This window comes from Salvelinus fontinalis, chromosome 5 (assembly GCF_029448725.1).
Source record: "Salvelinus fontinalis isolate EN_2023a chromosome 5, ASM2944872v1, whole genome shotgun sequence".
NCBI classification, from domain to species: domain Eukaryota; kingdom Metazoa; phylum Chordata; class Actinopteri; order Salmoniformes; family Salmonidae; genus Salvelinus; species Salvelinus fontinalis.
Window position 1 is genome coordinate 46,258,788 of NC_074669.1, and position 22,114 is coordinate 46,280,901.

The 22,114-nt window shown below is 42.6% G+C and overlaps 1 protein-coding gene across 1 annotated transcript in view; it reads right to left on the reverse strand.

Annotated features, from left to right (window-relative positions):
• The window catches only part of LOC129855678 (sarcoplasmic/endoplasmic reticulum calcium ATPase 1-like), a 39,260-nt gene that overhangs the window by 10,155 nt on the left and 6,991 nt on the right, over positions 1–22,114 (reverse strand). The window contains exons 7-20 of the mRNA XM_055923590.1: positions 18,054–18,134; positions 17,446–17,531; positions 17,033–17,188; positions 16,524–16,665; positions 16,110–16,276; positions 11,752–11,840; positions 11,476–11,578; positions 11,177–11,308; positions 10,869–10,994; positions 10,481–10,699; positions 9,801–9,912; positions 9,240–9,463; positions 8,838–9,058; positions 8,346–8,548 (exon numbers count right to left, since the gene is read on the reverse strand). Coding sequence (XP_055779565.1) covers positions 8,346–8,548; positions 8,838–9,058; positions 9,240–9,463; positions 9,801–9,912; positions 10,481–10,699; positions 10,869–10,994; positions 11,177–11,308; positions 11,476–11,578; positions 11,752–11,840; positions 16,110–16,276; positions 16,524–16,665; positions 17,033–17,188; positions 17,446–17,531; positions 18,054–18,134 — 2,061 coding nt within the window. The remainder of the gene's footprint in view (positions 1–8,345; positions 8,549–8,837; positions 9,059–9,239; positions 9,464–9,800; positions 9,913–10,480; positions 10,700–10,868; positions 10,995–11,176; positions 11,309–11,475; positions 11,579–11,751; positions 11,841–16,109; positions 16,277–16,523; positions 16,666–17,032; positions 17,189–17,445; positions 17,532–18,053; positions 18,135–22,114) is intronic.

Sequence of the window (22,114 nt, forward strand, 5' to 3'; positions counted from 1 at the left end):
GTAAGTTGTTGGCAACCTCGTACACGCCTCGGACACCCTTCTAGGTAGCATCGGAATTAAACTGAGCTTGATCATTCGGGAGCTCGTGCTGAATTGGCAAATCCGGGTAAGGTTAATAACTATTTTTTAACTGGTCGCCGCTCGGTACCTAAGTCCAAGCCTGAGCTTTAATGTGGTGAGGACTTAATCCTCTTGGCCATGTTTTAAATTCTTGTGACAGGTATAACTATGTAATTATGTTTTGTTTGTAGTAAACGTTTGGGTTAAGGGGATTTACATGTTCCCAGAGACAAGGTATCTTAAAGGGGCACACTCATATATGGAATATTCAGAGTTTTATTTTCTGAGTTTTAATTAGACAAGGAAATTTTTAATTTTTAAAGATAAGGGGTTCTTTAATAGGTCTAGACATGGTATGGAACACGAATGTAAGGGGGTGTTGTAACCTTTGACCTGCATCATGGCTGTCTCTTGAAGTCTGATCAGCTTCGGGGGAGGGCCATGTAGATAATGCATTTGTGGTCATTTGGTATTCTGGTTTTGAGGTAAATTAATATGTAAGGACTCTAGAAATTGCCACCATAGACATGTTTTTCTAAAAATCCATGAGTTTAGATGAAGCCAAACAGTGAGACATTTAGTTAAAATTTGGAAACAAAACAGTTGTTACAGACAGATAAGGGAAAGGGCAGACAGACAGGCCCTCCCTACACTGCTGAGACCTTGAAGGTTTGAGAGCAGAGAGGGGAGTTTCGGAAGGGGCGCCAGGACATGGATAACAGAATGGGTAGATAACAGTTACTGAATGGAGACATGAAAGGGGCGCTCCTACAATGATAATGTAGAACATAAGAATATTTTACTATTCTTACCTAAGTCATTATTTAGAATAGGTAAGGTTGTTACCTGGCTAGAGCCAGGTATCAAGAGGGGGATGGGTACATTGTGGTCTAGGATAAGATGGGGCCTATTGGATAATAAACTAATTATTTAAAAAAAAAATAATAATAATTAAAAAATAAATAATAATAATAATTATAGCTAACAAATAGGTATAGAAGTTAAATATATAATCAGATAAAACAAATGAGAAACTGGTGGTTAACCGAACCTGTATGTCCAGGATTTTATGCGTTACAGATGAATTAAAGGAGAAGGTGATTCACTTGACCTGGGGGCATATCGCACTTGGAGGGTGAGACACACTGGCACTGCCGAATGATCACAGAGTTAAGGAGAAGAACTGTTGCTAATAAAGCTCAGGGGTCAACTCCTTAATGAAGAATTCCCTGACCCCGACCTGTCATCACTGTGAACGTTCATATAAGTGAAAGTGTTGCTTGATCTCTGGCTGATGATGTGTTCTCTGGGAGAGGATGGGGTTTTTCAGGACTGCTTGTGGTCCTGAGCTGTCTGATTAGGATACGATGGGGATGTTACCATCACAGTACTGCCAGAACAACCACCAGTTCCAACGGACCAGGGTTCAGCCGGCCTCCTCCACCACTTCAAGACCAAGTCCCACACCACCACCTAAGCTCTCCAATCTGGTACAGGTAATAAATGTAAAAGACATCTCAGATAGTGACCAATTGGGGACTTAAACTGAATATGAGGAAAGGGAGAATATGTGGTTGGCCTACAAAACAATAAATAGAAAGGACTGTGTCGTATGTGGACATGCCAGACCTATTCTGGCTGCTCACCCATTTGCCCTAAGTAATGGGGAAGGTTGGATGTGTACATTGGAAAGTTTAAGCCAAATTCAACCCTGTGTAAAACTCTGAGTCTTGTGTTCCCAGAAGTCCCTCCCCAGAAGGTACCGTGGGGAGTTAAGGCATATGGGGGATATTACAGCTGTATCACTGGTACAGGTAGGGGTATAGACTATGTGAGGCTCCCTACTACTGCCTGCATCACTAATGTCACTATTAACTAGAGGTGTTGCTGATGTATGGTGGATGTGTGGACCTGCCAGGCAGTTGACCCCCATTTTGAAAGGAAATTGTCGTTGCACATGTGTTTTGGCCAGTCTGATAACACCATTGCCTATTATTGAGGTTACAGCTAATCAACTTCTGGGAGCTGCACATGACACAGAGGCTCGGAACCAACCCAGGAGACGGCAGAGCCGAGACGCTACTTGGTCCGAGGGTACAGATAACATCCACACCAACCTCTTGGGGGTCCTAATAGGGGTCCCCCCACGAATTCCAGGCATTAAACAGAAATGATGGTCTGTGGCATCTGATGCCCACCATTCTTGGTCCAGCTATTGTTGATACTAAACAAAATGCCTGGATCAATTATATCTACTATAATCAACAATGATTTGTCAACTACACCCACACTGCACTTAGGGGGATGGCTGAACAATTGGATGCCACCTCTCGAACTGCTAGACAGAATAGGCTAGCACTAGACATGATACTGGCCAACCAGGGAGGTGTATGTAAAATGATTGGAGAACAGTATTGCAAGTTTGTCCCTAACAATACTAGTCCGGATGGGAGCATTTAAAAAAAAGCTCTAAGTGGGTTGGTAAGGTTATCGGTGGAGATGGAGGGTCTTGCAGGTGTGGAGGAGAGTGGACTGTTCCCCTGGGTGGTTGGTTTGGTAAGTACACTACAATGATGAATACTGGATTTCGGTGTCCCTAGTTGTTGTTTTTCTTATGCTCATGTGCTGTGCTGCCTGTATCATACCTTGTTTGAAGAAGTCTGTTACAGATGTGGCAAGGACCTCTGGTATGATGCCGTTGCTTGATGCTCCAGTTGGAGAGGCTGATACGGAATCAAGCTTTCGCAGGAGAGTGGGCCTGACAGAGGAGGACCCTTGGTTTGCTGCAATTGATGTTGTCGAATGAATAAAAAGTGATGTTTGTCCTCCCTGTTGTGAAGGTTTGAAGTTCCCGGGTGGCGACGAGCCCACCTGGTACAGGTTGTATAGAGGGATGGACCTGAGGGTTTAACATTCATTTTCTCGTTTTTTGGTTAATAATGTGGGATTTTGGACTCAACAAGGCTTCGAGGCGGTCCATGGCCAATTGGCCGCTACATCCCTGATGGCATTTCAGAATAGAATCGCAGTAGATATGTTGTTGGCTGAGCGCGGAGGTGTTTGTGCCATGTTTGGGGAGCAATGTTGTACTTTCATTCCCAAAAATACAGCGAATGATGGAAGTCTTACCGCCGCCCTAGAGGGTCTTCGCACGCTTAATGGGAAGATGAAACAGCACTCCGGAGTGGACACTACTATGTGGGATTCTTGGATGGATGCTTTTGGCAATTATAAAATGCTTGTTTCCTCTATCCTTGTCTCAATTTCTGTTTTTGCCGCGATACTTGTGCTTTGTGGTTGCTGTTGCATTCCATGTGCTCGCACTCTGATACCCTATCTGCTATAGACCCAAAGCAGACCGATAGGGGTCAGATGTACCCACTCCTTGCTATTGAGGAAGCTGAGCCTGGGTATCAATTTGATGACTAGTGATGGCTAGAGGATTTACTATTGTCACGTCTCTGGTGAGACGTGAAGAGGGGGAATAAAATAAAAAATAATAATTGTTTGCTGACAAATTTTACTGTGGTCACGTCTTTTAAGACGTGAAGAGGGGGATTTGTTAGCTATAATATTGTTATAATGCCTTCATTATTAAAGCAGACGTGGTTGTAACACTTTGCTGCACCCCACAGATGAACCAGTTCTGCCTGTGCCAGATACTAACCTTACTCCCACACACACACAGAGAGAGATGGCTGACACAAACCATTTATGAGCACTGATAAGGCAGGGGGGCGCTCTGACCTCAGGGGGGCGCTCTGACCTCAGGCGCCAGTTGCTGGTGTCTGCTTCAACATCTTGTCAATACAAGAGACAACCCAGACCGGCATGGCACTCAACGAGCATGCGCATGCATATACACACACACACACAAACCCCTGTTTCAGGCGGGAGTTCCAAGGACAAAGAACACTACTGAGAACCAATGGAACATTGATATCAGCCTGAAGGGGACCGCCCTCCACTCACAGCGACCAGTCAGGAGAGCAGAACTACTAGAATCTAACTACGTCATTTCACTGTATAAAATGTATTGCAGAATATGAGTCGGGGCTCCTCCTGCTAGCTCCCTCTGAGCTAAATGGACGAGCCCGTGCACGTGTTGTCAGATATCTTTGCAACTTATTAAACTGCCTTCAATATAATACCTTATCCACCTGGTCTAGCGTCTCAACTTGGTCTCTCTCTTCTAGTAAATATCATCAATCTTTAACAGTAGCCTCAACAGCACTCTGTAGGGTTGCACCATGGTGCAGCTGGAGGACAGCTAGTTTCCGTTCTCCTCTGACATGTTGTCCACCCAATAAAAGGACCAGAGAATGAATCTAGTACTGAAAGTATAAGCTACAGCTAGCTATCATTGCGGTGCATAGAATGTGGTGAGTAGACTCAGAAAGAGAGAAAGAATAGTTGAACAGTTTTGAACAAATACATTTCTTCAAAAGTTATGGAGAAGCAAGAGAGAGAGAGCTAGCTATATTTTGTTGCATCCCCCTCCCCCCACTTACTAATCTAGCGAATGCAGCTAGCTAGTTTAGCCTATGTTGAATTTCATAATTTTTTTAAAGTGAAACATTAAAGTTATCCTCTTTCAATAAAACTATGCGAAATATATTCACATCACCAAATAATTGATTAAAACACATTGCTTTGCAATGAAGGTCTACAATAGCCTCAACAGCACTCTTTAGGGTAGCACCATGGTGTAGCCAGAGGACAGCTACTTTCCGTCATCTGGCTACATTGACTTCAATACAAAACTTAGGAGGCTCATGGTTCTCACCCCCTTCCATAGACTTACTTACACAGTAATTATGACAACTTCTGGAGAATGTCCTCCAACCTATCAGAGCTCTTGCAGCATGAACTGACATGTTGTCCACCCAATCAAAGCATCAGAGAATGAATCTAGTACTGAAAGCATAAGATACAGCTAGCTAGCACTGCAGTGCATACAGTGTGGTTAGTAGTTGACTCAGAGAGAGAATGACAATAGTTGAAAAGTTTTGAACAAATTAATTTATTATATATAGAAAGCTAGCTATATGTGACCAGATTCAAGACACTAGGCGTATGTCGCAAGTCACGACTTTACAGGAGAGCTGTTTGAACGTAATTTTTTTTCTTTTTCTAAATGTGTTTTTTGGAGCAGAAATAGTTTCTCGAACATGTGAACTTTCATGTGCCTTAATATCAAAATTGTATGCTATCTGTAAATATGAATGAAATTGTTAAATTATTAGCATAGTTGGTTTAGCCACAGAAAAATCCACGTTCTGGAGAGCATACACAAGTTTGAAATCAGTGGAATTCGAGTATGATAGCTAAGGAGATGGAGAAAACACCAGTATGGATTACATCGTCAAGCTAAGAGCAACCATGCATGTCATCAGACAGGAGACGCGTCCAACCATGATGTATACTGGTAAGATAGTCTAGCTAGCTACATTTTCAGATATTTGATTTCAAGTGTACTGTTAGCTAGCTAACGTTAGCTGGCTGGTTCGCTCGCTAATGTTATGTGTATGATCTTATTCTTCGTATCTCAGACACATTTGTTTGACTAGTTATAGCCATAGAACCTGGTTGGTTAGCTACCTGCAGATTCATGCAGGGTAGTAACATGAGTTGTGATTATGGTCCATTGTTTAGCTAGCCAGCTAGCTACATGTCTTAACAAAAGACTCCACTCTAGTTTTTACAAAGTATTTTTATTTCAAGTTAGTGTACTGTTAGCTGGCTGGCTTGCTAACTAATGTTACGTCATGCGTTGGGATCCATTGTTTACCTAGCTAGCTATCTAGCTACATTTCTTAACAAAAGACTCTCGTCTTAGTGTGCCAGAGCGCAGAATAACTGATGCATTTTTGAAAGCTCAACACCCGTTGAATATGTTTAGTGTCAGTAAACGTCGGCAACAAAGCGTAATTCAATTGTTGCCAGCAGCACTGTTACAGTCACCAACGCTCTGGATAACATGAAAACTGCCTAACCAGCTCTGCTAGGGGGAGTAAAATGGTCAGAGTGGGGTGTTCTCTCATTATGTGTCTGGAAGTAGCTAGCCAATGTTAGCCAGTTAGCTTGGGTGCTTGACTGTTGTTGTGAGGTCAGAGCTTTCGGAACAACCCTACTTATTGGTCAGAGCGTCCAGTGTGCACTCTGAATTTACGAACGAACAATCTGACAACACAGTTGCAGTCACCAACGCTCTGGATAACATAAATAGCCTAACCAGCTCTGCTAGAGCGAGCAATGTTCAGTGAGCTGTTCTCTCTTTCTTAGATGTCTGGAAGTAGCTGGCAAGTTAGTACAGAACGCACGGATCAACCCTTAAAGAGATGGGTGGGGCTAAGGCTTAAGAGCGTATGAACAATGCTGAATGGGTGTAGATACCAAAATATTGAAAGACGGTTTCTCAAACGTGAGTTTACAAGTTGATCAACTTTCAAGGCAGAATTACTTTCCCATTGTTTCCTCAAATGCAGTGTATGATATCCAATGTAAAAACAGAAATTCAAATGTTGCTACATAAGACAAAAATCCAGGTGGTGAGTCACATATTTTGTTGTATTTTTTTCACTTTCACTTACTTAGCTAGTGAATGCAGCTAACTAGTTTAGCCTACTCAAACACCTGGCTCAAACAGAGGGATGCTATCTAGCTAGCTATGGCTATCCAACACTGGAATTCTTCTAAGTCAAGGTAAGTTTTTGTTTTTATAAATATATTGCCACTGGAGCCCGCCGGTGTAACTGCTAAACTGCTTGCTGACTGTACTGCATGATTGTAGCGGGTTTACTAATGTGTTAGTTCTAGTTAGATAATATAGTGACAACGATGTAGGCTGTGTGTAGCGGTTAGCGGTTATGATACGAAGGTTTGGCTTGGAATGTTTTTTTCGCCTGGTCACAGAAAGCAGATGTGTTGTGCACAGATGTCCACAAGCGAAGGAAAATGTGAGAGGAGAAGGTCACGTAGATGCGAGAAGGAATTATACTACAAGAAAAGTGATCATGCTGTTTGTATGTGGCTGCTATGAAAGTGAACTGTGTTTGTGTGTGATCAGGGTTGCATTCATTCCACCAATTCTGTTGAAAAACGTTTCTTAAACGGAAGCGAACGGAAGAAAACAGGGATAAATGTACCTGAATTTGTCCAATAGAAACTCATTTGTAACTGTTGGACTAATGATTACACCCTAGATCAGCTAGATGTAGGCAAGAGTGTGCGAGGCGGTATTGAATGTGCCACTGTCTGTCACCTTGATTACTCAAATTTGTCTCTCGACCTGTGCACCTACGTTGTAAGCGTTCATTCATAGGTTAGGTTGTAGCAACCTAATGATGGGTAAAGAGAACATTTTAGTATCATGTAGTAGCCTAAACCTAGCGATGTTACATTGAACTGGGTGAATGGAATATGAATGACAGTCATCCAATATGCTGTAATAGAAATAAGGCCATGCTTATTAAAAAAATAATCGTCCTCCCTTATGTTAAACGGCACCGACCGCCACTGCTGTACGCCCATTGTTGGGCAAAGCAGCAGCCGGTGAGGGTTGAGGCTCTAAGTGTTTGACATTGGGTCAGGGTTGCAGTTAGATTTACGACTGAGCCAGGGATAGTTCAGGGTTGGAGTGTCGGACATACATGAGGTACATAATAGTGAGCATATGTTGAACCTGGAACATGGCTCTGTTCCAATATCCACGCTATCATTCTACATAATCCCTGTTTATACAGGGCTTGCAATGCCAAGGTTGTGGGTTTGATTCCCACAGGGCACAATTATGAAAAAAGTATGTGCTTTACTGTAAATTGCTCTGGATAAGAGCTTTTGCTAAATGACAAAAAAATGTTACATAAAAAATGTGTTCTTTGACCTGATCTTGTTTGTTTACACTTGGAAGATCTGATTTACAATTAGTTAACAATGAGTCTTAATTGTCTACACCTGTCTAAAAATGTGGGCACAATTAGAATGTGGACAAAGGATGGGGCTTTAGACACAATATCCACTTTTGGATACTACTTAAAAACAACATCCACACTAGCAAACTACATAGAATGAGGCAGTGTATTGGTCATGCATTCACAATGGTATTCTAGTGACTCCAATGGTTGTTGAAAGAAATGGAGAGTAGGAGGAAAGCAGAATGGGCAGTGCATTTGTAATTGTATTGTTTTGTATTTTATGTTTTTGACGCGTTCCTGACTTCACCGAATACATTTCCATGAAAATGTACAATAAAAGTGTTGGTATGGTATTTTATCGTATCATACCTCCAATGGCGAGGTATCTGAAGAACAGCCATCCAGAGATGAGGGGCTCCTTGGGGGAGCGGGGCAGCTTGCCCATGATGTCCAGGTCGGGGGGGTTGAAGCCCAGGGCAGTGGCAGGGAGACCATCAGTCACCAGGTTGACCCACAGCAGCTGGACAGGGATCAGAGCCTCCGGCAGACCCAGGGCAGCGGTCAGGAAGATACTGAGAGAGATGGAGGGATGGATGATGAGTGAGGGAAAGAAAGAAAGAAAAAAGAAGAAGAGTAATTTGTGACTAGAACTGTGCGTGGCCGTCATATTGATGTTCTTGCTCACAGTGGTGTCTTGGTCACACTCATCTATTGGCAGTCAAGTAGTTATGCTGCTACGATAGTGAATCTCTGTCTTCCAACAAGTCCCTCTGGGTTAGCGGTCAACCATGGTTATATCTCAGTTGTTATGTGGTCACTTCACCCCCCCTTCACACCCACCCATCCACCCCGAACACTCACCAGACGACCTCACCAACGTTGGAGGATATGAGGTAACGGATGAACTGCTTCATGTTATTGTAAATGGCTCTACCCTCCTCGACGGCTGCCACGATGGAAGAGAAGTTGTCGTCGGCCAGGACCATCTCAGAGGCAGACTTGGCAACGGCAGTGCCAGAGCCCATGGCGATGCCAATCTCGGCCTTCTTCAGGGCGGGGGCATCGTTTACTCCATCTCCGGTCTGGTGGAGGGGGAGGAAGAGAGAGAGAAGGAAGAAAAGAGAAGGTAGAGAAGGAAGATGACTGTTAGTGATGTGTTCTGTATGATATAAATCGTATTTCTGCAAATATTCAGTTTTTGTCATTTGGATGGTTGTACAATAAAGCTTTTGAGTTTTCAATAGATGTCTCCTCTGTTCTTACCATGGCGGTGATCTCATCGAAGCCTTGCAAGAACTCAACGATCTTGGACTTGTGAGAGGGCTCAACGCGGGCATAGCAACAGGCCTTGCGGACTGCTTTTTTTTGCTCGTGGAGGGACAGGTCGTCAAATTCACGGCCAGTGTAGGCTCGGCCAGTAGTGTCCTCATCTTCGGTGAAGATGCCAATACGACGGCAGATAGCCACGGCTGTTCCCTTGTTGTCACCTGGGAGGGAGGGAGCGAGGGAAGGAGGGAGGGAGGGAGGATAATGAGTTGTAAGATATTGTTTCTCAATATATTTCACAATGAACTATAATGGAGGAAAGACAACCAACACAGAAGAGGTAGATGGATGGAAACAGTGGGAATGATAAAGACACGGAGACAGAGAGAAAAATTTAGTTAGGGTTGCAAAAATTGGGTAACTTTCCCAAAATCCCAGTTGGAGGATTCCGGATTTCCTGTTTATTCTGTCTTCATTCCGGGAACTTCCAACCGGGTTTTCTTGGAAACCAGGGAACTTTAGGAAAAGCACCAGATTTTTACTGTCCAGTATACTGACCAGTGATCATGATGACGCGGATGCCAGCAGCCCTGCACAGCTCAATAGCTCCAATGACCTCCTTACGAGGGGGGTCCAGCATGCCCACGCAGCCCACGAAGGTAAGGTCAGTCTGAGGACCACAGACAGAGAGAGAGAGGAGACGTAGGGCAAGTGCTTTAGAAATTAAATTAGTTGTTGTGCAAATAAAGCTTGAATGCAATGAATTTAGATACAAAAAAATCTGCTGGAATTTCTATTTACCTAGTAATTATTATTATACATTTTTTGTTGTTTTGTTATTATACATTTTCCCTCTAATTGTTAGTTAGGACCTTGTCCCATCGCTGCATCTCCTCAATGGGCTCGGGAGAGGTGAAGGTTGAGACATGCGTCCTCCGAAACCTCTTAACACTGCACACTTAACCCGGAAGTCAGCTGCACCAATGTGTTGGAGGAAACACCGCTCAAAGCCACAAGGAGTCGCTAGAGCGTGATGAGCCAAAGAAAGACCCCGGCCAATTGTGCACTACCCTATGGGGTTCCCGGTCACGCCTCAGCACTGCGATTTCCTTAGACCGCTGAGCCACTCAGGAACCCCTTTATTTACCTAGTAATTAATACAGTGGGTACTTTAATTCCGCTTCCCCCCCTCTCTCCCTTACGCACTTCCTCCCCCCTTCTCTCCTCTCCTTTCTCACCTCGTAGTCGCCGAACTTGGTGGAGTCTTCGAGGTTCATCTCTTCCATACGGAGGGGTGTGTCGCGGGTGGCCAGTGCCAGACAACGCAGGGTGTCACGGCCAGTACCCCACTCCTTGATCACAGCCATGATCTTATTCTTGACAGGCTCGGACAAGGGCACACGGGTGGTGCCAACGCGCACATATGCACACCTCTCAATAACACCCTCGGGAGCGCCCTAGGGAGAGAGCGATAGAGGGAGAGAGATAACAGTCATGACTCAAGGGGCATTTTGGAACTTTATAAACAATCACTGCAAGATTGCTATAGAGATTACTGATATGACAACATCACTGGAGCGTTTACTTTGAGCATTTCCATAGAGACGGTTGCCGGTATTCTCTCACCTTGACGAACATCTTGTTGCCGACAGCGGCCTTAGAGGACTTGGCTGGTGAGCAGAACACTGACATGGACTTCCTGTCTCTGGAGAACTCCAGGGTGAACTCTTTCTTCATCAGCTGCTTGATCACCTGAGAGAGAGACGGAGAGGACATGGGTCGGCTGGAGAGGGAGGAATGAGAGGGGTGGAATGGGGGAGTAGGTTGGAGAGGGGAGCCAGAAGGAAAAGAGGGAGGTGAGAGAGGGTGGACTGGAGAGAGGGAGGAAATGAGGGATAGAGGAAAGGTGAAGGGAGGGAGGAAGGAAGACTTACAGAGCAACAGGCGTTGGCTCTGTCGGGCTTGGACAGGCCGCGCACTTCAGTGTTGAACACATTCATCTTCTCAACCAGGCAGCACAGAGCGGTCTCAGTGGCCTCGCCCACCTTCTCATAGATACCCTTAGACTACAGGAGAGAGGGGAAAGACACTATCAGATCTGGGCTAGACTAATACACATATCAGATACATAAAATAACAGCTACACATATACAGATACTGAGTGCTGACTCAGTACCACGCACACACGCATGCACACACACGCACGCACGCAAACTCACAAACACTCACTTACATCGTTGTAGTCCATAGAGGAGTCATTGCACAGAGCACAGATGGTGGACAGCTCCACCAAGCCATCATACTGGCCACACTTCACTAATGCACCGTTCTTAGTACTTAGAGAGATGGAGAAGACAGTAAGTCAGGTGTGTGTGTGTGTGTGTGTGTGTGTGTGTGTGTGTGTGTGTGTGTGTGTGTGTGTGTGTGTGTGTGTGTGTGTGTGTGTGTGTGTGTGTGTGTGTGTGTGTGTGTGTGTGTGTGTGTGTGTGTGTTTCCAGGCTATACTCACACTTCTCCCTCGGGAGTGTACTTGGAACCGGAGATGTCGAAAGAACCCAGAGAAACGCTATCTCCGTCCACTTTGTCAATAATGAACATCTGGAACCACATCACAAAGACAACACACACACACACTACTTAACTATGCATTTTAAAAAGCCAACTGAACCAATTTCTTAATCACCGTTATTTTGTGAGTTGGGTGGACTTTAGAAGGACAATAAATTGATCTAATGTATGTGTGAGTACATTTTTAAAAGGCAACAATCTATGTTGGGTCTGCTACTGTATATACCCCCAAATGTTGAGCATACTCACAATCCTATTGCAGTTGGCTGCCTTACAATTGTACTTTGAATCAACAAACTCTGCTCGAGTTGAGTTGAATTTGAACAAGCTTGATGAGTAAAATTACAAAATGTATGTTTGCTCAAAACCACTGAAAACCAGAGCCATCATTATCTTATTTCCCAGCACGCTTTATTGCAGTTTGAGTTTTTCAATATCTGTACTTTTGTATTCATACCCCTTGACTTATTCCACGTTTTATTGTAACAGCCTGAATTCAAAATTTATACATTTTCTAACCCATCTACACAGAATACCCCATAATGACAAAGTGAAAACATGTTTTTACACATTTTTGTTTTTGTCAATTTCGCACTAGCATTTTCCAGCCCAAATGCCAGGTTCGGCAATTTACCAGTCTAACATCAGCTCTCTTGCTTTATAGTGGGAGGGGTGGCAATATTTGAGATGTGTCCTTAAAAACACATGCAAAAATGACAATTTCATGCAGTGCTAATGGGAAGTTTTAAGACTCATAAAAAGCAGGTCTTAGCAGTAATGCAGTTGATACTTACATGGATTTTGAAAGCGAAAGTGCAGCCTATCCAGCCATGATGCACAGTGAGTACCCATGGAAGAGATATGTGATTTTACGCTGCTGAATCTAGTATTTAGAAACATAAACTATTGGTTTCCCCCCAATTTAGTTTAATTTGATTAAGAACCAAGCATAGTCTATCCTTCCCTTAATCAAGGCTGATTTAGCACCATCACATATGTGTATTTTTTTAGCCTGGCCATTAGTCAACTAGCCAATGAGTAAGTTAGTTTTAAATGGTATACTGAGCGTGCTTTGAAATATTTTTGAGGTTTTTGCCCTCATGCTTTTTCATTAGGTATTCAAAATTCACATACCTGCATACTTCATTTCGCTTGTTTGAGTAGGCTATCCATCTCCATTTTCAAAGAGCGCCCCTCACCCAATTAACGTTACCAAAGACAACCGCGCTCCTCCAAACTATTCAATCCTCCTATAATGCTATATCAATGCTGTATTTTTTTCAGAATCTCCCTAGGACATAGGCAACGATACAATTGACAGGAGTCTAGTTTGTATATAAACATGTGAATGTTATGCATAAAGACATTTAGGCTTGCCCTGTGCACACATGCTAATGAATGAGATACGCGATTTATGATATCAAGCTTCTGACCCAATCCTTATTAGAAATGTTGTTGTTGGTGTTGCAAGATTATGTTATAAATACTGTTATTGCATCAAATGGTTATTTTATGCAACAGAATAGGGGGTTCATAGAACACTCATCTGTGTGTATTTTACTGAAAATGGGCCTCTGGGAGATGTAATGCTGACAGAACATTTACAATGTCTTTGGGTGATAAAACTAACAAGACTGTTTCTGTACTGAGGTGCCAGGGTGGAGATGGCTCCAGTATGGAGTTGGGGGCCAGACCCTAGTTTCTACACAATGAGAGCAGTCTTTACAGCAGATACTGTTTGCTGTGAATTATTAGTATCTTTCATACGAATCTTAACCTTGTAACCCATTCCATACATCTGTTGTTTGTCATGAACATCCAGGGGGATGAACTTTGCTATAAAATGCTGTGGCTCAAATCCGTTTGTTGGGCTCTCAACGAATCACCTACGGGAGGGTCGTTGACAAGCTCCATTACTGCAGTAATTAAATCATAAAGTTAACTTGTTTTAAAGACATTAAAAGTCTCTCCTTTTGATTAGAATAATTCCACGACATTGGTTTAAAAAACAGATTGTTTTTCATTTAATTTGATTGAAAACCAAACTTATTAGAAATATTCACATCCATGGGTTTATGGTGATGAAGTAAGCTGCTACATGGTTCAAATGCAATGCAATTTTCATCTGCTATTTCTGTAGTGCAGATATTATCTGTAAGATGGTTCCATAATGTTTATAAAACATTACATTTGCCAGTAGTATAATGTTGTGGACATTTCCCCTTTCTCTTTATATTGGATCTTTATCCAGCATCTGTGAAAGGTTTGGATGTGCATAAAACCCTTCATAGTCTAAGATGCCTTGTCTGTATTATATGCCCACAGGGAGCAATTATGATTCCTGTATCTGTATTTAGACATAGCCTATTTAAATATCACTTCGTTTTTATTAAAATTTGATTACAATTATACACTGTCTTTTTAGGCCTCAATAGCCTAGTGAATTTAATCTTGCTTATTGACTACGTTTGGCATGTCCAGACTGCAATTTACAGTAGGCCTAGGAGCCCCTATATCAGTGCAAATGCTATAGCCTATTTAACAATGTATTTCCATACTGAAGCAATGCATTGCTTATATAAACAGGTCGACTGCAAACATGTTCAACATATGTTGTAAATATGGGGCAGGCTATTTAACAAACTAGGCTATAACGGAGTAACATTCAAATTGGAGTTGATAACAATGCAATACACAAAAGACTGTAAATACACAACTTGAAGCAACCACCTATTTAGCCATGGAGCACGTTCTGATTGGCCAGTGAGAGGCAAGCCTCGACACACCCACAACTGGTTTATTTATCAAAACCCAGCCCTTTCGCACCACCACCAGCAACTGTGCCTATAATTGTTGTGGTGAAAATAGCAAAAATATTTCTGACATACCTCTGAACCTATAGTGCTACCGCCAGTGCTTAGATTTACCACTGCGTTAGGTTTGTTGAAATAGAGCCCAAAATCTCAATTTAATGTATTTTAAATTCAGGCTGTAACAACAAAATGTGGGAAAAAAATCAAGGGGTATGAATACTCTCTTAAGGCACGGATTAGTTGATTACATTGGTTGATTGGCTGATTACACAAAAATAAATAATGTACACTGAGTGTACAAAACATTAGAAACACCTTCCTAATATTCACCACCTTTTGCCCTCAGAACAGCCTCAGTTTATCGGGGCATGGACTACAAGGTGTCAAAAGCATTCAATAGGGATGCTGGCCCATGTTGACTCCATTGCTTCCCACAGTTGTGTCAAGTTGGCTGTGCAGTATGTCCATTGGGTGGTGGATCAGGCTTGACACACAGGGAGACTGTTGAGCGTGAAAAAAAACAGCAGCGTTGCAGTTCTTGGCACACTCAAACCGGTGCGCCTGGCACCTACTACCATACCCTGTTCAAAGGCACTTCAATCTTTTGTCTTGCCCATTCACCCTCTGAATGGTGCACATACACAATCCATGTCTCAATTGTCTTAAAAATCCTTATTTAAACTGTCTCATCCCCTTCATCTACACTGGTTAAAGTGGATTTAGCAGGTGACATCAATAAGGGATCTTAGCTTTCATACTGGATTCACCTGGTCAGTGTTCCTAATGTTTGTACACTCAGTGTACATTTTTAGAAACTAATCTAATGTGTTAGTAGTTGGACGTTTTGCACCCGTTACTGAGATGTCTGTTCCAGTGTATATGATTTAGGTAGTCTCAATAATCAATCTTCCTTACCCCGGCAGTCATTCTCAATGCAGGTTGCGGGTGAATAAAAGTTACAATTGCTGGATATCCTCGCTCTGGATTCCAACAGGAATTAAACATCACTTTGCAAACCAGCATTGAGGTTTAAATCAACGTACAATTGTAAGGGAATCAGCTGCAATAGGATTGTGAGTGTTCTGCAATAGGATTGTAGTTAAATAAAGGTTATATAAATACATTTTAAAAATATATAATAATAATGGCATTGAGGTTGATTCAACGTACAATTGTAAGGCACGCAGCTGCAATAGGATTATGACTTTGCTCAACAAAATGGCTGAAAGGTTGATTCAACGTACAATTGTAAGGCACGCAGCTGCAATAGGATTGTGATAGGACTCCTATTGCAGCTGGTTGCCTTACAATTGTATGTTGAATCCACACCTTTTTCCCAGTGTGGTGGATCTCTGATGCGTTTGTGTGTGTGTGTGTTTGAAAGCACAGCGCACGTGTGCATGTGTGTGTTTGTGCTTGTGCGACGTGTGGGTGTGTGTGTGTGCGTGCGTGCGTGTGTGTTTGTACGGCGTGTGTGTGTACCCACCTTGGTGACACACATCTGATTGGTGGTGAGGGTGCCTGTCTTGTCGGAGCAGATGACGGAGGTGCAGCCCAGGGTCTCCACAGAGGGCAGGGAGCGGACGATGGCGTTCTTCTTGGCCATACGGCGGGTACCCAGAGCAAGGCAGGTGGTGATCACAGCAGGCAGACCTGGGGGGGGGGGGGGGGGGGGGGGAGAAGGGTGAAAGAGTGTTATTAGTTAGGCAGTGAACCATGTTCATGTTCTTGTGATGAGAAACCTTGCTTGAGACCTGAAGATTTGCATTCGTTTTGCTACATAGGTCAGCAGGTTAACACAGTCTCAAAGGTGATTGGTTGATTGACTTTTGTCCACTTTATTTTGACCCATCTAGACTTTTTAGATTAGATTAGTGCTAGTCCAGTATCAGTTGCTTACCCTCAGGAATGGCAGCCACAGCCAGGGCCACAGCGATCTTGAAGTAGTAGACGGCCCCGCGAATCCAGGAGCCTCCATGAACTGGGTCGTTGAAGTGGCCAATGTTGATCATCCACACGGCAACACAGATCAGGGAGATTACCTGTTATGGAATAGACAACAAAAGGTTGTCAGATAAAGCCTGGTTTAAAAATATATATAATACAATTGTCATCATTACACTATTTGGTTTCCTTACATTGTAAGTCTATGGACAAGGTATGAGTTGGTTTTATTTCCCTGACACTGTTTCTAAATGCTTACATTTGACCACTTGTGGCTCAAATCCCACTGTCATTTTGTAATTTGGGTGAAATATCCCTTTAAGTTGTATCAAATCAAAACTGCCAAAAATTGGCTACTTGACCATTTTAAGGCAACGGGGAAACTAATCTTGTCAAGTTGCAACAACTAAGGTAGTGTAGTAGTAGTAGCAGTAGTAGTAGTGTAGTAGTAGCTGTCTGTCTCACCTTGGAGAGCTGCTCTCCGAACTCGTCCAGTTTGGCCTGCAGGGGGGTCTTCTCCTGCTCTGTCGCAGCCATCTGGTCGCGGATCTTCCCGATCTCTGTAGAGACACCAGTTGCCACGGCTATGCCGATAGCCTTGCCTGAAGCGATGTTGGTGCCCTTGAGGGACCGACAGAGGGAGGGAGAGAGGGAGCGAGGGAAAGGGAGGGGGAAAAGGAGATAGTGGAAAGAGTGAGAGAGAGAGAGGGGAAAAGAGGGAGCGGTCAATTAATTGCTGTAAGGGTGGAGGAGAGAGTAGAAGAGGCTCATATAGAGAAGGGCAGGAGTGTGGAAAACAACAGTTAGATTGATGGAGATTCTGAGATGGAGGAATAGAAAAATAGATAGATGGATAAATATATAGGAGAGTTCCTCACAGAGAAAAGCATGTTCTTCTTGTCCTGGTTGACAGCTCTCATGTCTGGGACGGCATCGGTGTGCTTGATCACACTGACAGACTCACCTGAGCGAGGAGAGAGACAGAGAAGCAGATAGAGTGAGGCAGATAGAGTGATTTTTACAACAAAATAGTTTTACATGTATTTATATTAGGGCTGTCAAAAGATTAAATACATTTAATAAAGTTAACTCAGGATTTTATTGCAAATTCTGAATGTAATTTTAGATTTTTCATACAAAAAATATTTCAAGAATATTGACGTCTTGATTTTGTCTAAAATAATGGTTAGTCAAATAGATTTATTTTATTTTGGCCAAATTGAGAAAGCACACTTTATTTAACCTCAATGTCAACTTGTTTTTACATGGCATTGTAGATTTTAGCTGTATAGATTAAATCTTTTGGATGTTTTCAGTGTTTTCAGATTCAACGCTTTCAGACAATGCGATTAATCTCGAGAGAGAAAACAGTACACTGAAATTACAAAAAGTTAACTTGAGTTAACTGATTAACTCTGACAGACCTAATTTATTTCCATTGTAGTCTTGTAAAGAGGGTTAAGACAGAGTTGATAATATCACTCACCGGTGAGGATGGACTGGTCAACACGCAGAGTAGTAGAGTTTATTTTGACGAGTCTGATGTCAGCGGGGACTTTGTCACCAACTGGGGAAAAAAGAACAAACATGAGAATGGCGCCGGAGGGGATGGCTGCCATTTTACATGCTCCTAACCAACTGTGTTATTTTGTTATTTTTTTTAATGTAGTTTGTAATACATTTCTTTACTTATTTTGTACATAATGTTGCTGCTACCGTCTTTTATGACCGAAAATAACTTCTGGACATCAGAACAGCGATTACTCTTTAACGAGTCCTTCGCGTGAAGGATATACTGCTTTCTCGGGAACAGGCCAAAATCCCTGTCATTTGCATGAAGAAAAGACAGCGAAAAAGAGGGCGGAGGTCGGGCTGCCTTCGGAGAATTCGTAGGCGAGTGAGTAATCCTCCACTACCATCCGATCTATTGGCCAACACGGGATGATATACGATCAAGACTATCCTACCAACAGGACATTAAAAACGTTAAAATCTTATGTTTCACCGAGTCGTGGATGAACGACAACACGGATAATATAGAGCTGGCAGGATTTTTCATGCATCGGCAGGACAGAGAAACTACGTCTGGTAAGACGAGGGGTGAGAATGTGTGTCTATTTGTCAATAACAACTGGTGCGCGATGTCTAATATTAAAGAAGTCTTGAGGTATTGCTCACCTGCTCTCCTGTACTCCCTGTTGACCCACAACTGCGTGGCCAAACACGACTCCAACACCATCATTAAGTTTGCTGACGACACAACAGTGGTAGGCCTGATCACCGACAACAATGAGACAACCTATAGGGAGGAGGTCAGAGACCTGGCAGTGCGGTGCCAGGACAACAACTTTTCCCTCAACGTGAGCAAGACAAAGGAGCTGATCGTGGACTACAGGAAATGGCGGGCCAAACACAGGCCCCCATTAACATCGACGGGGCTGTAGTGGAACGGGTCGAGAGTTTCAAGTTCCTTGGTGTCCACATCACCAACGAACTATCATGGTCCAAACACACCAAGACAGTTGTGAAGAGGGCACGACAAAGCCTATTCCCCCTCAGGAGACTGAAAAGGTTTGGCATGGGTCCCCAGATCCTCAAAAAGTTATACAGCTGCACCATCGAGAGCATCCTGACCAATTGCATCACCATATGGCAACTGCTCTGCATCTGACTGTAAGGCGCTACAGAGGGTAGTGCGTACAGCGCAGTACATCACTGGGGCCAAGTTTCCTGCCATCCAGGACCTATATGCTATGCGGTGTCAGAGGAAAACCCCCAAAATTGTCAAAGGCTCCAGTCACCCAAGTCATAGACTGTTCTCTCTACCGCCGCACAGCAAGCGGTACTGGTGCGCCAAGTCTAGGACCAAAAGCCTCCTCAACAGCTACTACCCAAGCCATAAGACTGCTAAACTTAATAGTCATCAAATGGCCACCTGGACTGTTTACATTGACCTCCCCCCCATTTGTTGTTACACTGCTGCTACTCGCTGTTTATTATCTATGCATAGTCACTTTACTCCTGCCTACATGTACAAATTACCTGTACCCCCACACATTAACTAACCTGTACCCCAAAACATTGACTTGATACCGGTACCCCCTGTATATAGCCTCGTTATTGTTATTTTATTGTGTAATTTTTTTTTTTTAAGTACTTTAGTTAATTTGGTAAATATTTTCTTAACTCTTTCTTGAACGGCATTGTTGGTTAAGGGCTTGTAAGTAAGCATTTCACTGTTGTATTCGGCGCATGTGACAAATAAAGTTTGATTTGATTTTTAGTTCAAGGTAGCTGTCTCAACCTTATGCATATACACACAAACTCCACTCCACTTCAGAGTTCATTTAACGTATGTTCAAACATAATTACTACATTTTAATTCACAGTCTTTATCACAATCAAGGTTTACCCTGGTTAACATTGTGCTTATTCAGAATTTTTACAGTGTATTCTGACAACACACTGCTTTTTTACACTCTCAAAATATCACCATTTGACATTTTGACTCTTCAGTATGGCAAAATAGAGAGAGAGAGGGTGTGAAAGAGAGAGGGAGAGAGAAAGAAGGAGAGAGAGAGAGAGTTGATAATAGAGAAAAGTCCCCTCATCCAACTAATATTGACTCTTGAGACTAAGTTTATTAACCACTACCAACCCAACAAAGCCTCAGGACAGCACTCAGACAGTCTGGTCCAGCCACAGTATAACCAAACAAAAATAAAAATAGATTACCTATTCGGGAAAACATTTGTACTATTTACACATTGTAACAACACTGTACATAGTTAATAATATAACATTTCAAACGGCTTTCTCTTTTGAAACTTTTGTGTGCTTCATTTTAACTGTTAATTTGTGATTGTTTATTTTACATGCTTTGGCAATGTAAATATTGTTTCCCATGCCAATAAAGCCCATTTGAATTGAATGTACATGCCAATAAAGCCCATTTGAATTGAGAGAGAGAGAGAGAGAGAGAGAGAGATCCTGACATGACTGACTAATTTTAACACTGTGGATGAATAGGGACACTGAAAGCTGACCCCACAGACAGACAGAAAGAGAGGGAGAGAAAGACAGAGAGGGCGAGACCTTGGGGACACAGTGACATGGAGAGAACAGGTGTATGGGAAAAAGTGAGCGAGAGAGAGAGAGAGAGAGAGAGAGAGAGAGAGAGAGAGAGAGAGAGAGAGAGAGAGAGAGAGAGAGAGAGAGAGAGAGAGAGAGAAAGAGCAAGAGAGTGCGCGCGCGCGAGAGAGAGAGAGACAGGTGTTAGAGAGATAACGTGTATGCTTATTACTATCTCTCTCTCAAATTCAAAATCAAATTCAAATAGCTTTATTGGCATGAAATACAATTTGTAGATTTCAGTCCAATGCAATGAGGATAATGAAATATAGTTAATTTCAGTGGTAATAATAACAGTACATCTAATCATGTATACAGGTACAACACTACTGCTGTTGTATTGTGGAATCTTCGGTCGATCAATTTTATTAAAGAAAAATAACATTATATAAAAAAGGAAAAGAATGGCTAATAAATAAACAACAAAATGGATGATGGTTCCACTATGTATTACTGTCAGTTATATACAATCTCTTTCTTGTTTTCTCTATCATTCTCTCTATACCTCCCTCTCTCTTACCCTCTGATTGCCTTAAAATGACCCATTGTCTCAAGGACACAAGGACAGCCTCCCTCCCTCCCTCCCTCCCTCCCTCCCTCCCTCCCTTCTATCACTTTAATATAATTGTTGTATGGCCTTCCCAAACGGCTACATGTGCTCACTTCTTTATGTCTAATGATATGTACTGTGTTTTCTATTTTCTAACTGAATGGATTTAAGACACTTTGGATAAGAGCATCTGCTAAATGAGTCAAACGTCAAATGTAAATGTAATGCATTGATTATAGTGTTTGTTCTTAGTAGATCACCTGCTAAATTTGGAAATTGTGCCCGCAAATGAATAACACGCATTAAACAGTAAAATGCGCCCTTATTAGTAAAATCTGTAATCTATACTTGGATCAGATTAGCCAACCCTAAACCTAACCTTAAACGTTAGAAGGATAAACCAATCTGACCCAGGACCAGGCGCTGGTATACATTCCAAATGGCACTCTATATCCTGCGTCAGTGGTTCACAATATTTTTCAGTTATAGTACAGAATTTTACTCTGCCCTGAGTACCCCTGAAGTACCCCCTCATGTGCATTTTACCAGTAGCCCTACGGTGTCATGAGTCTTCTCAAGTACACTCTGTGGATAGGCCAAGTACCCTCAGGGATTCTAGGGCCTACAGTACATAGTGCACTATTTTTGACCAGAGCCCTATGGCTATAAAGTGAATAGAATGCCCTTTGGGATGTGTCTGTCAACCAGTAGACTGGCAATATTCACTATGGGTATTAGGCTTTGTTTTTGGGGGGGAGGGGTGGTATAATATATTAGCAAACCCTAAAGACGTGATGTCCATCTGAGAGGATTTGACAGATTCAAGCACTTTGTGACAAATTTTGTGACAAATTGTACACTTTGTG